This window comes from Sphaerodactylus townsendi, linkage group LG11 (genome assembly GCF_021028975.2).
Source record: "Sphaerodactylus townsendi isolate TG3544 linkage group LG11, MPM_Stown_v2.3, whole genome shotgun sequence".
NCBI classification, from domain to species: domain Eukaryota; kingdom Metazoa; phylum Chordata; class Lepidosauria; order Squamata; family Sphaerodactylidae; genus Sphaerodactylus; species Sphaerodactylus townsendi.
The window spans coordinates 43,196,148-43,211,324 of record NC_059435.1 but is presented as its reverse complement, the minus strand read 5'-3'; the positions used below and the strand labels follow the sequence as shown (position 1 = coordinate 43,211,324).

Sequence of the window (15,177 nt, the reverse complement as noted above, 5' to 3'; positions counted from 1 at the left end):
CTGCTGCCCCGCCTGCGCTTAGGATCAGGCGTCACACTTTTATAATGTATTTTATAATGCTGTCTGATGCTGCTAGGTTTTTAAGAAATCTGTAAATTGTTTTAACTTATTTAATGTATTTTATGGTGTGTAATGTAATGGCCTATTGTGTGTAATATTGTTTTGGCCTTCTGAACACCGCCCAGAGCTCTTTGGGGGTGGGTGGTTTAAAATCCAAGATATAAATAAAATTAATTAAATAAATAAATATATGATTCTATCAATGGCACTGAACTTAATTTTTGTTCATGTCAGTGATGCTTCTCCAGGAATCTCTTGGTGGGTTAGTGAGATTCCGTAAGACTGGGACCGGTACATATGACCACTGCAAAATCTTGTTTTGGAATTTTTCTGAAGACTCCAGGCCTAGTTAAGGTAAATAGCTAGTATTCAGGCTTTCTAAAGGATGCTACCCATCCCACAAAATCTAGGCTTTCTTCTTTAAGATAGCCCAGAAGACATAGGAGACAATACAAAGCCATGGTATAGCAGTAACACCATGTGTTCTTCATCCCCCCTGTTCACCTTGCCAAAAAGAGATACTTCAGAAAGTATATAGAATATACATGCAAATGAGAACAGGGCTGAATGATCTTGTTTCCCTATGGTTGCCCCTTTCCTCTCACTCTTTGCTTCCTGAAGCATCTTATTTTCTGACAAGCATTATGAGAGTGAAGGAACTGTTGCTGAGCAACAGTCTTACATTTGATCTTACTGCTTTTGGGCTGTTGGAGGCATGTCAGGGTTTCCTCTTTAGGAAAAGCACAGAGCAAAGCAGGACGATTATGAAGAAGGGAGGCAAAAACTCAGCCTCCTGTCCTGTTTTACAGTAATCAAGCAGAAAGTCTAGAGCACAAGTGTCAAACTCGCAGCCCTCCAGATGTTGTGGACTACAGTTCCCATCATCCCCTGCCAGCATGGCTCATGCTGGCAGGGGATGATGGGAACTGTAGTCCTTTCTACTGAGGCCGTATAGGTAAACCCTATAGTAGGCAAGTGGGTGGTGAAGTAATACTGTTGTAGTACTTTTTTCCCTTCAAAGCTTGAACTTTTAAAGCAGAGGTAGAAGAGATAGAATTTTAAATGTATTTTCTTTTTTATGTTCAAATTTTCCTCTTCCCAACTGTATGAATGTTTGCATCCTAGTATATCATATGCTGTTCTGCTTAATGCAGCATCTTGAAGATGTAAGTTTATGAACCTCATTGACAGCCCCTGGTGTGCCTGCTTAAAAACACTTTCCTGGGGAGTAAGAGTCCACTGAATAGCATGTGATTTACTTCTGAGTAGGCCTGCTTAGAAGTGCACCTGTTTAGATCAGCTTTTAATTTAAGCCACATTTTTTTTTATTTTAAGTCACAAGGTTTTAAAACTGGCTGTATTTATTGTTGTACTGGGTTTGCTATGTCTGAAGAAAGATAGTGTTTTAACAAATAAATGGCAAAAGAAGGGTTTTTAAGCAGATTTTTGTTGTTGTTTCTCAACTTAGATTTCAACGGAAGCAGTAGAAAACATACGAACAGTGGTTGCATTAACAAGAGAAGACAGATTTTTTGAGCAATATAAAGCAAGCTTAGCAGGTCCATACAGGTAATTCTTTCATATAAGACATTGGCATCTTCATATGTTGTGGCAGAAAGGCTGTGGATGCTTCTTTTTTGTAGCTAGAGTATAGACAGAGTAAGATCTGAATAATGAAAATAATTAAGATACTTCGTTGTCTGTCAGGAGTGCTTTGATTATGTGTTTCTGCATTGCAGGGGGTTGTACTTGATGGCCCTTGGGGTCTCTTCCAACTCTATGATTCTATGACTTTTGTTTAATGCAGTATAGTACAGTTCTCAGTCTTACATAACCTAATTATTTGTAAATTAAAGCATGTATATTCAGTGGGCAGTGGAGCAACAATATGCACCTGCCCCCACTTCTGAGCTTATCTTGCTTTTTCCCTCATACTTACTTCACATATATGCCATATGGCATACACAAGAAGAGTCCAATGGCACTGTAATCAGCAGTCTCCTAGCCTTTCCCTGTAAGAAATGGCATGTTACTAGTACTTTTGTACACAGAGATTGCCTAGCTCATCCAATGCATGTAGCTGAGCCACTGAATTTGAGATGAGACATGAATAAGAAAGCCAGGCTGATGGATACAGTTCTTCTATTCTATCTCAGACTGAAGATTCATGAGTTATAAAGAGTTTTTAAAATTGTTACTAGTTAGGAGAAGTTTACTAATTGTCTTTCAGTTCCCAACCATTTATTACAACTCTAATGATCAAACTAGCCAAGATGAGATCATAGATCTCTAGACAATTTTTTTTAAAGTAAAAGGAGAATAGGTTTGCCTGTGTTGGAAAATTCCAGGACAGCTGACTGTGGTGTCTGGGGAGGATAGAGTTTGGGGCAGGGGGACGTCAGGATATAATGCCTTAGAGTCCACCATCCAACGCAGCCATTTTGTCCAAGGAAACTGATCTTTGTAGTCTGGAGATCAATTTGAAAGCGGTTTAAAACCTTATTTTCCTCCAGAAAGTTTTACTAATCCATACTAACCCACCCATTTAAAGTTGGTATTTTTAATACTAACAAGATGACATATCTGAAGTATGTTTGTTTGTTACTGCTAAAAATATAGAATTTCTGAGAAGTTAAAGCTGTCTGCTATTCCTGTTGTTTCATGACAGAGTATGTTTTTTTTCTGAATTCTTCATTAATTGGCTGTATCTTCTCTCAGGGACTCATTGAAAAAAGCTCCACTTAATGGATTTACATACGGAATATCCCAGTGTGCCAACTTTTTTATAAATGCTGCTGTCTTCAGATTTGGAGCATGGCTTGTTGTTAATCATTACATGGACTTTGAACAACTCTTTATGTGAGTGTATTTTCTGTTTCTAAAGGTGTATATTAATGGAAAGAACTTATTTTAACCACTATTTACTAAACTACAGTGCACAGCAATATATCATATCTGGCATATTTAATTTTTCAGAGTTATTCAGTGAGGAAAAGTTGGTACAAAAACAAATGCCTGTACATATGCTTCTTATTGCCTAGGAGACAACCTTTTTCATTACATTTTTAGAGTATTTGGCAACAGCAACTTTACTAATTATAATGCTCTAGGATGCCATTCCAGAAATGTGAATACAACAAAGAATATCTCTGGATCTGTGCAGAAAATATTCTTCCCTCACTACTAAGGAATTGAGGAGTCTGATATGTATGATTTCCAACATTACTGGAGCCAGGCACCCCTTGTAGTGGAAAGGGGTGCCCTTTGGGGATGGGACGGTATACCAAATTGAACAACAACAACAACTTGAGTGTTGAAAGCTAAACTGGGATCCTGGGGGGAAAAAGGGGGTCAAGGACTGATCTACAGGAAGTGAGGGGAAATATCATTAGCTGTCAGGATTTTGAGAAAGAAGGAAACGGAGCAGGAAAAAATGATGCTATGGATTGGTAGAAAGAGATAAATGTTGCCTTTCTTTGTTGGATGGAAAGTACACAGGTAATTTCTGAGCTGCCACCGCTCAGGACCTCCTGAGAATGTCTAGACTGGCCCACTGAAAAGATAGCCTTCCGCTGCAGTACTATAGCAATAACTAACTTGCAGCCAACCTGGTTGCCCCCATGCAGTCTAGCACATAGTCTAGCACATGCAGTCTAGCACATAGGAACAAGAGTAAGAAATATCCCAGAGAAATAGGTTATAGTAAGCAAAGCTAAAAAGCGTCATTATAAAAAAGTTTATTGTAAAAGAAAGGAAAAAAAGGAGGAGGAGTGACTGGATTCCAAAAGGGGTGGGAAGAAGGCAAAAACAAAATACAGGGGGAAACACCCAACACCTCCACCACAGAGATATTCAAATAAAAAGCTCTACAGTTGTACTAACTAGGCTGAACACATTACCTATGTTGTAACTGGTTTCTTAGAGAATGTGCAGAGTTCCTTGTGGGAATCCCCTGCCCAGCTTTCTGAGGACCCAGTTTCTACTGAAAACTGAAAACAAGCGAAAATCCTAGATATTTATGCTAAATGGAGTTGGATGTCTACCAGCCTCCTTTATGAGACTCCTTCTGCACATGCAGAATAATGCACTTTCAATCCACTTTCAATGCACTTTGAAGCTATGTGGAAAAAGCAAACAATTTGAAAGTGGATTGAAAGTGCCTTATTCTGCATGTGCGGAAGGGGCCTAAGAATGACATGCTGATTTCTCCAATTCCACATAAATCCCTCTCTCTGATGTCAGAGGCTACTTTTACCAGTCACATCCATATGGCAATATAGTCCCACCTCCATCAAGCACATGGTAATGGCTGTGAACTTCCATGATGTGGTGTTCCCCCTCCCTCACCTGTGGTTGTGCCTGGCAACCTGTCCCACCGTCCCTTTCCAGGGTGATGGACTCCCCGGCTGCAGCCCCAGTCTTAGGGGCTCAAGCAAATGCCAGCAACTTGAGCCACAGGGTGCTGGTAAAGGCGCCTCACCAAACCTTTGTCCTAGGCTTCCCCTGCCGCTGTAGCAGGCCTCCCCTTCTGCCAGCTTGCCACACCCTTTATCTACTCGGGCTTCCCACCTTTCCGCTTCTCTCCTTCTTTCTGCTCTCCTGCTCTCTTCCCTGCCTTCCTCTGTTCAGTCTCAATATTCCAGCCCTCCTTCTCTCCTCCTTGCCTCCCTCTTCTCAGCTTTGCTCTCCGCCTTGACTCCTTCCTCTGTCGTCTTTCCCTCTGCCGTCTGCCTCTCCCTCTCATGCTGCTTTCCACTCTCCGGCACCCTCCTCTCCTCTCGCCTCTGCTCCACTCTGCCCTTCTCAGTCTCCACGGATCCTACCCTCACCCTTCCATGTGGAGCCTCATGTGTCTGCCTCTACCCGCCTTACATCCCCCTGTGGTCTTCTGGGGTGCTCCCTGCCCTGCCCCCAAGCCTCGGTCTTGGCCCGATGTTGGCCAGCTGAGCCGCGTCCGGGCCGGCATTCCGCCCCCAGCCTGTCCGCTTCTCTCCCATCTCCACAGAGACAGGGGCCATGCCCCAGCATTTGTCTCGTCCCGGGGGGCGGATGGCCCATCAAGTCTGGGCACTGGCGTAATGCCCATTGGGCAAGGTGGGCAGCTGCCCAGGGCATCACCTTGTGGGGGGTGGGCATCAAAATGCTGGGTTCGTTTTTGGGTATTTTAGTGGTTTTCCATTTTGGCCTGCAGGGGGCGCAGTTTGTAGGCTAGCGGCACCGAAATTTCAGCGTATCATTAAGAGACTGTCCTTATGTGTTACCGACTGCCCAAACAAGAGGCAGATATCATGGCATCCCACAGGAGAACAAGGACTTGAAATCCTGTGCAGCCGAACCTACCGAAACAACTGAACACGTGCTCCTTCAATAGTGCAAGATTTGGCAGTAGCTACGGTTTTGCTTTTTCTCAGAGGCCATCTTGAAGAAATTTTTCAGTGAGATCAGACAAGGAAATAGTTTCCACACCTGCTTAGTGACCATCATCCCGCACACTACTGAATCAGTTTGCGGGTTTTTAACAAAGGCACTTGGATCAAGAGTGAAACCTTTGTGTAAATTTTAGTCAATTGGTTTTAACATAATCTGTATTTTACCACTCTTTATATGCCATTAAAGGTTTTGTATTTGTATTTGTATTTGACTGTCCTTATGCTACCCCCCAAGTTTGGTGAGGTTTGGTTCAGGGGGTCCAAAGTTATGGATTCCCAAAGGAGGTGCCCCTATCCCCCATTGTTTCCAATGGGAGCTAATAGGAGATGGGGGGCTACAGTTTTGGTCCGCATATGCTGGCCCCCCCTGAACCAAACTGCACCTCAAGCTCTAGAGGGGGGTATCATGAACGCAGTCTCCTTAACGAGACCCCTGAAAGTTTGAGACTGTGCCTTCTGGTGAAATGTGTCCCCACAGCCTGCAACCCCATTGGCAGCAATACAGAAAACTCAATGCAGAACAAAGATTCTTGGGCAAATTTCTGGGATGTTCCTGCAGGGGTGCATTTTTGGATGTATTGGCACCAAATTTCAGGGGTATCATCTGGAGATGATGGCACGCCAAGTTTGGTGCAGTTTGGTTCAGGGGGCCAAAGTTATGGACCCTCAAAACTGTAGCCCCCATCTTCTATTAGCTCCCATTGGAAACAATGGGGGGATGGGGCACTCCCCTTTGGGGAGTCCATAGCTTTGGACTCCTTGAGCCAAACCTCACCAAACTTGGGGGGTCGCCTGGATGACCAGTCTCCCTGATGATATGCTCAAATTGTGGTGCTGATATGTCTAAAACTGCGCCCCCCTGCAGGCACCAATGTCCTGGGCAAAAAAAAAATTGGTGGAGTGGAGTGGGTGGCCGCCCATGGAGGGCATCAACTCAGGTTTTGCCCAGGGCTACAGTTTTTCCCAGGGCTGCTCCTGCGTTACGCCCCTGAGTCTGGGGGGGCATTCCAGCCACACCAGACACATGACAAATAAATACAGTCAAACCTTGGTCTTCATTGCTCTCGGAGATCAACAGTTTCAGTTTTCGCTGGTCGCCCCCAGCCACTTGGTCACCTCAGAGATCACCTCGGCTTCCGTCAGCTTCCGAGGCAACTTTTTAATATCTCCAGTACACCGTTTGTGTTGCGTACATGAAACGGCGTACCTCGGAGTACACCATTTTCGGTTTTCGCCACGTCGCTGGATGGATTAGCCAGACTGTCCAAACCAGACTGACCTTTGTACAAAAGGGATTTGATGGTCCATTGTGGAATGGAAGCGAACAACTCATTCTAATGGAATATCTAGGAGTCCAAGGTATGAGACAATCTAGGTGGCCTTCTTGTTCTTTAGCAAGTTCCATGGTGTTTACTGGGGCTTACTCCCAAGTATGCCAGCATAAGATTGCTACCTATACTGTTAGATTTTATAATGTTGTATAGTAAACATTTAAGCACTAAATAATAAGTGATACATTTTATGCTAAAGAAGTAAAATAAGTTTAGGTTTTATGAAAAAGTAACTATTGCATCTATTTCAGGGCAGATTGACGTTCAGATTTTACTACTAGAGAACATTTTACCAAACAGTGTGTGGGGTTTGCAGATTTAGAACTCCAGTGTAGCAGCTTTTGGTGTTCAGAGCAAACCCTTCATTTCCTTTTTCACCAGCTAAAAATCTGCTTGCTGCAGAATTGTATCTCTAACTCACATTGCATAACTTAATTTTTTATCTGCAGTTTATGTTGCTGTATCTTTTGTTTTCTAGCACATCTTAATATTTATGTTTTGTGATTCTAGAGTCTTTGCTTCTGTGATTTTTGCTGCTATGAATGTTGGGCAGTCTAATTCTCTTGCACCAGATTTTGGCAAATCAAAAGTTTCTGCTCAACGAATTTTTCAACTTTTGGATCGGAAACCTCAAATTGATAGCTACAGTGAAGAAGGTGAAAAACTGGTGAGGCTTTGCTTATAATGCTGTGGATTACATTTACTTTTGTTATATTTAAATAGTCTTTTATTTTTTTTCTTTGCAAATAAAACAACATGAACAAACAGTAGCAATTTTTAAAATTGAAATTTGATGGAATTTTTAGCCTTTTTTCACTAAAAAAAACCATGGAAAATTCTTATGTGCAATATATTTAAGCCAACCAAGAAAGGAAACTCACTATTTATCTGCTTAGAGCCTGACCACACATTTTGTTTTTTGTGGGTCCTCTACAGGTGCATGATCAGAAATCGTGACTTCTTTGGAGAACTTAATTTGCGTTGAAGCCCAAGTTGGATCAGAACTGCAGTATATTGGGAGGGGGCTTAAACATGTGCTGTTTTCTTGACCTGAAATGGACTTGGAAAGCCACTCTTTGCTCCTTAAGGGAAACTTGCATGTAGCCTAGGTAACTGATCTCTGTCATCTAGAGATTAGATGTAATCCCAGGAGAACTCTGGTCCCCACCTGGATGTTGGCAACCTGACTATCTGTGCTCATGGTTTCCCTATTAGATCAAATAGCAACTTCCTTGAGCTATTTCAGGTCAGATCAAGAAAATGGCACAGGAAAAGGCTACAGTCCTCTTGATCCGATCCAAATCTGGCTGTGTAGGCTTGGGAATTAAATTCCCAGTGCACTACTTGCAGGACATGTCTGAGCGCATGGACCCAAGAAAGATTTGAAGGAAACAGTGTGTAATTGGGACCTTAGAAGAATATGCTCTGAATATAAAAAATATATATAATGTCAGCCATTCCTGTCATCTTCAGCAAATCCAAAATGTTTCATTGAACATAATTGTGTGCTCTATAAAAATCAAAGGGAGGGGGAAAACTTATGCAGATAATTTATATGCTTATGCAGATAATTTATATGCCACCTCTCACAAGTAAAAGTGACAGCATAAAATCTTTAAAACAACATAAATCATCAATATTAAACAAGCTTTTATCATTTTTTTCTTGCTAGGATAAATTTGATGGCAACATTCAGTTCAAGGACATCCATTTTGTATATCCAACCAGAAGAGAAGTTCAGGTTTTGCAAGGGCTCAATATAAAAGTTAATAGGGGGCAGACTCTGGCATTGGTGGGGAGCAGTGGCTGTGGAAAAAGCACCTCCATTCAGCTTCTGGAGAGATTTTATGACCCAGGATCAGGTCAAGTGGTAAGTCAACACTACTCTCAGATCTTAGTTGGAAGTTAACATTGCATCAGAAACATGCATTCACTTAAACAGTCACCAAGTTTTCACAATGGTCTTTTTAAAAAAAGATCTTTTAATCTTATAGTCCACAAAAAAAGAGTTGAAGCACCCAATTCAATTCAGAAAATGGCCTCCCAGTTAAGTAGCTGATTTGCTGTGGCATCAAAAATGTCTGTAGCTGCTTACCATATGAATTACTACTAAAATGTTTTGTTGCCTTCCTAGACTAATCCTAAACAATAAATGGCTAAGCAATCGAGTGTCCTGATGACGGGGAGCAGGACTCACATTGTGAGTCCTGCTCCTCCATTGGTGGAAGGGTTGCTGTCGAAACATTTGATTGCTTCCTACAGGCTGCCAAAAGTCCTTCAGGCTCCCCACCCACAGTCAGCTCAGCCCTCCCCATCCTACTGCCAAGTCCAAGGCCAGGCCATGGAGCAGCTCCGCAGGCTGACCCACTCCTCCCCACCTCCACCTCCCATCCTCCCCCACCCCTAGACACCGCTCCAACCCTCCCACCCACCCCCAAGCCTCACCTTTCCACCTTCTCCAAACCCTAGCTACTCCTTGGCACCCCCACCCTAATGCTTACCTTGCCACAATCCCCCAGCCTAAGCCACAATACCATCCCTGCCACCACCCCAAGCCTCACCTTGCCACCCTCCCACCACCCCAAATCTCACCTTGCAGACCCGGACATGGTAAGTATCATGCCAGGAGCAGGAGGGCTGCCTTGCAGCCAGAGAAAAACCCATTGCAGGGGAGAGATGCTTCCTCTTCCACTCTTTGCTAGGGCCCATTGCATCTCCCCTGCAACGGGCTTTGCTGCTAGTGTAGAAATATATTGTGGCAGTGATCCCAGAGGCAAAGCGAGGGGAAACTGCACCCAGGGAGCACGTGCACTGCACCCCTGCCATGGTGCCACCCACCCCCACCACACCCCAGAATTCGGTAAAATTCAGATTCGGATTTATTCAGGCATAAAATTATCTGTATGCCTGAATAAGACAAATAACATATTCGGATATATCCGAATTTTCGGGTATACCCCAAAAATTTGGGTCCACCTGATTTTTTTAGTATTTTTTGTGTTTTTTCACATTTTGGCCTGCAGGGGGTGCATTTTTATAACTAGCAGCTATAAAATAGGAACTATCAGGAGATAGGGGCTACCCTTTTGAGGGTCCATAACTTTGGCGCCCCCTAAACCAAACTTTACCAAACTTGAGTGGTGTCATCAGGACAGTCTCTAAATAATACCCTGAAATTTTGGTGCCACTATCTTTAAAAATGCACCCCTGACAGACACCCCAAGAAATTGCTCAAGATTATCTGCTCTGCAGTGCCTTGGCTCCACTGTAGTCTTCTGCAGTGCCTTGGCTCCACTGTAGCCAATGGGGAATTTCTGAATGTGTAACAGGCTGTACATTGTTGAAGATAGTGGCACCAGATTTTCAAGGTAGCTCCAGGAGGCCCTCCTTCTAATAGCATCCAGTCTTGGTGAGCTTTGCTTCTGGGGGCAGTGGAAGGGGGTGCGTTGAGAAAGTTCTGAGAGAACTCAGGCTGTAAGCTTCACATGCAGAGTGGGGAAACAAAATAAGCCTTTTGGGGGCCCGTAAAATTGAACCTTCAGAAGCAAAGTTCACCAAGCCTGGATGCTGTTACCAGGAGGTGAGGCATTTGTACACTATTTCTATCTGTTTTCATCCTTTCCATTTCTAGTTTGTAGATGGAGTGGATACCAAAACTTTGCAAATACAGTGGCTAAGATCCCAGCTGGGACTCGTACAACAGGAGCCTATTCTGTTTGACTGCAGCATTGCTGAAAACATCCAGTATGGAGACAACAGCAGAGTTGTCAGCCAGGAGGAAATTGAAGAAGCAGCCAAAGCTGCTAATATACATAATTTCATAGAAAATCTCCCAGAGGTAAATAAAAATATGTTTTCATTACCCAGCTCTCCCTCTCTACAACAGGACAGTGATACTTATCCCTATTTTCTCATAGGCTGGCAATTTTTAGCGATCATTTTACCTGTGTTCAATGACATTTAATGACCCAGGATTATACACTATACATCTTTTCTAGTAAAACTAAATATGCTTTGTATGCCATAACTTCTGGTGTCACTCCCAGGTCTGCTAAATATTGGGTCAGAGTGTCCAATTGTATGGGTCTCCAAAGAGGGTGCCCCCATCTGTCCTACATTGTTTCCAATGGAGAAAAAATTGAAGCCTCTAAAATTAGATCCCCTGACCCAATCTTTACCAAACTTAGAGTTCTTGTAAGTTGAATCATCAGTAGCCCTGCAGAAAATATATATATATAAGGGGCTTCTACTGCTGTAGCCAGCTATCCTGAAATGATACTGGAAGCAAGCCCATTTTTCCAGCATTTCAGGATTACCAATTACTATGTAAAAAGCATTCTTGGTTCAACTTTACTGAATGCACCCTCCTAGTATATGTTGTTTCTCCCTCTATTTCTGATTTGCAAACATTCTGTGAGCCTACTTATGGCATTTTTTCGCAGAGCAAGCTTAACAAGGGCCCTTTCCCCATGGGCCAATAACAGCACCCTAGGGACTGCAAAAAAGCCGTTCGCATGGGGGGCAGAGCTGCATTGCAGCAGCACTGCCCTCGCCCCCCCCAAGCGGCGCGAAGCCACTGTTTCCCAACCTTGCTCCCCGTGCAAATGGCAGCAGCTGGAAGGTGCCACCCCCCCTTTCCCGAATGACGTACCTTTCCTGCAACCTTCCAGCGCGTTGCCCAGGCCTGAGAACTCGCCTCCCCTGCCCTGTGACTCCAGAGCTGTCACACAGGGCAGGGGGCATGTCCCCTGGCCTGGGCGATGTGCCGGAAGGTTGCAGGGAAGGTATGTTGTTCGGACGACGGCGCAGCACTGCGCCGTCTTCCCTGCCCCTATCGGGACCATTCATGCAACCAGTACCGGGGAGTGTGTCGGCGTTGTATATGCCGACGCACCCCCAAGCGTGGCCATGCTGAAACGGCCAAGGTCTATGATCTATCTTTTCAAACTGCAGAAATATAATACTCGAGTGGGTGATAAAGGAGCACAGCTTTCTGGAGGCCAGAAGCAAAGAATAGCCATTGCACGTGCCCTTGTCCGTAAACCAGCGATTCTTCTACTGGATGAAGCCACATCTGCCCTTGACACTGAAAGTGAAAAGGTTAGTAAACTCTTGCATTGTGCTAATGAAATAGTTGATGGGTTTTAAAATGCATGTATGTGTCTGTGTCTGTGTTGTCATTGTAAAGACATTTTGTGTTTTGCTGTTGATTGCAGATTGTCCAGAAGGCCTTGGATGATGCCAGAAAGGGCCGAACATGCATTGTTATTGCTCACCGGTTGTCCACTATCCAGAATTCTGACACCATAGCAGTCATTCAGAATGGCAAGGTGGTGGAACAGGGAACTCACTCTCAACTACTAGCAATGGAAGGGTTCTATTATACACTGGTCAATGCCCATGTACCCCACTAGCCTCAATTCTAAATTTGTTCTATCCATCAACACCGAGCAGAGAATCTCCGGATAAGAAGCAGCCAGGACCCAAAGAACTGTTCAACTATTTCTATACACCCAAAGTAGTTTTTAGCCAGTCTTTGACATGAGGGACCTTTGGAATCACGGGTGGGGCAGAATTCTGCCATACTGAGAACAAATGTCAAAAATTTCACCAGGGATGCTTGGAAATTGTTGCCATGATTAAGGCTAGTTGTGCCATGTTGGTAAAATTGTCATGAAGTAGTGCTGATGCAAAATGCAGGCATATTGGATGCCTACATGAGAAGGAAATGAGATTTATTTATATATTGTTTTTGTACATGATACTAATTCTGACTTTTGTAATAATGGTGATATATATGCAATGGCAAATCCAATCACTTATAATAGCATCTATTGATCAGTTGGAACATGAATTGTAAGCCATCTTTGCACTAGCGCATGTCTCAGGAGATTTGGTGTGTGCAATTCAAACTATATGTAGAAGAAGAAAGCAGGAAAAAATACGTGCATGCATAATTTATATCTTCTTGTTGAACCAAGGATGTCAGTGTAGCCCTAGAGCACAGAAAACGTGTTTTTTAAAAAAACGTATTTCAAAGATTTTTAGAGCATTTAAAAATATATTGGGTGTTTCTAACCTTTTGAAATTAGTATTACATAAAAAATGTTTAGCAAAGTTAATAGATATTGCAGTTTATGGATAGTTTTCAGTATGTAGACTGTAGATAGTTTTCAGTATGTAGACATTGTTCCTATTCTGTTCCCGTATATCTGTTAAAATGTTTGTTTGTTTAATTTGTTGCTAACTTTCACAAATATCATGGGCATGAAAAGCAAAAACCCAAGGCTGCTCCTTGCACTATTTTTTTCAACTTGCTCAAATCCTTCTTATTTCTCCTCACACACCAAGCAAGATGGGCTTATAATCATAGGTGACTGGAGCACAAAAGTAGGAAACAAAGCAGAAGTGCTAGCAGTGTGAAATAAAGCAGGAGATCAACTTTTAGAATTCTGTGAAGGTAACAATGTGTTCACTGCAAATACATGTTTCAGGCAACCAAAAAGACAATTGCATACATGGATATTCCTAGACAGCCAATATAGAAATCAATTAGATTATATAATTGGAAGCAGAAGATGGAGAAGCTGTATTTTCTTTGCAAAAACAAAACCAGGAGCTGACTGGTACAGACCATGAGGAAACGGGACTGAATTCAGTCCCTCTCCAAAAGATGACTTATGTTTTAAAACTGACAGTGGGCATGGAGTTCCAATCTAGCTGAAACCATTCACAGATCTCTGCCGCTGGATGCAGAAATCTATCTAAAGATAACCCAACCATGGCATGAATGCATGTCTGTAGAGTCTAAAAGGGATGCTGCGAGATTCAGCACAAACATGATCATATCTTCCGGGACTTTCTTGATAAGATGCAAGAGAAACTCCTGACTGCATTGCCTTGATGGACTTGTCAAAGTTTGGATGCTGCATCTCTACACCTGTATGATAGCTGCTAATTCAACAGGACCAGGTCGTTGCCTCTTTGGTTCTTACAGTACCAGTGTGGTGGTCTTCCTTTTTTTCATTTCCATCATCACACCACTGCACCACTTCTACCATTTGCCAATAATCTTGGTAGTATGATGGCTACACTGGGGCAATCTGAGAAAATTTTCCAGTAGTCTGTTATATGTATTTTGCGTATAAAAATGGAACTGTTTAGTATAATACATGTGTTACTTCAAATAAAAGGTCAAACTCCTGCTGATTGATATGGCAATGATATGTTTAATCATAATCCAGATCCTATTCTAGTTACTGTACATGAAACAAGCACAAAAAGTCAATGACATGCTTTTGGGAAGCAAAAACCATGTGCTGAGACATCTGTGGTATGATTTATTTTTAATGCTTGGTAACCACTTGGAATGCATAGAGTTCCGTATAAAGATTCATGTTTCAATGTTCTTATTAATCTTATTTTACACATCTTTTGAGAGTTGAAACCATTTTTCCATGCAACCCTGCCAGGCCTTTGAATGTTCCCCTGACCCCCACCCCCCACCCCCGGTTCTCTGCTTTGACTAGTGTTGCTTTTAAACTATAACCTATTGGAAGCACTTCACCCTAGCATCTACTTACCCGAGATGGAAATGTATATTGATTTATAAAGGAATCTGTTGATGAAGGAAGAGCTTCGTTAAGGAATGGATTTGTTAAGGAATCTATTTGCGAACAACCAAAATGGTTTACAAAATAAAACATAAGAACATAAGAACAAGCCAGCTGGATCAGACCAAAGTCCATCTAGTCCAGCATTCTGCTACTCGCAGTGGCCCACCAGGTGCCTTTGGGAGCTCACATGTAGGATGTGAACGCAATGGCCTTCTGCGGCTGTTGCTCCCGATCACCTGGTCTGTTAAGGCATTTGCAATCTCAGATCAAGGAGGATCAAGATTGGTAGCCAAAACGCGCCTTGATGTTTTTAAATGGACACATAGCAAGAAAACTACTCATCCAACTTAAAACTTAATTCCAATTCTATTCTATTCTAAAGTCTAGCAAGAGAGAGTTTTTATTTATTCCCAAGTGCAGTTTGCCAAATTTGCTGGCCTTCTTGGAGAAATACTTTTCTTACATCAGAACAACACCTCATCTCCAAAATGTATTTTTGTGGACCCTAATATTAGAGTCGGATCTCAAAGACCCAGGTTAGTATCCGCACTGTGCCCTGAAAGCTTGCTAGGAAGCCTTGGGCCTATCATGCACTCCCAGTCTCATCTGCTTCACAGGGTTAAACAGGAGGAGAAGATAACAGTATCAGCTTCTTTAGGTTACCATCAGGGAGAAATACACAATAGAAATGAAGTAAATAAATATTCTCATAGCCAACTCATGGCAGTAATATCCCAATTG

The 15,177-nt window shown here is 42.7% G+C and overlaps 1 protein-coding gene across 1 annotated transcript in view; it reads left to right on the top strand.

The window, feature by feature from the left end:
• The window catches only part of ABCB5 (ATP binding cassette subfamily B member 5), a 48,687-nt gene extending 34,681 nt beyond the window's left edge, over nucleotides 1–14,006 (top strand). Inside the window, exons 19-25 of the mRNA XM_048511509.1 lie at nucleotides 1,529–1,629; nucleotides 2,779–2,919; nucleotides 7,331–7,487; nucleotides 8,493–8,690; nucleotides 10,452–10,658; nucleotides 11,774–11,920; nucleotides 12,037–14,006. Coding sequence (XP_048367466.1) covers nucleotides 1,529–1,629; nucleotides 2,779–2,919; nucleotides 7,331–7,487; nucleotides 8,493–8,690; nucleotides 10,452–10,658; nucleotides 11,774–11,920; nucleotides 12,037–12,234 — 1,149 coding nt within the window. The 3' untranslated portion in view covers nucleotides 12,235–14,006. The remainder of the gene's footprint in view (nucleotides 1–1,528; nucleotides 1,630–2,778; nucleotides 2,920–7,330; nucleotides 7,488–8,492; nucleotides 8,691–10,451; nucleotides 10,659–11,773; nucleotides 11,921–12,036) is intronic.
• The last annotated feature ends 1,171 nt before the right edge of the window (nucleotides 14,007–15,177 follow it).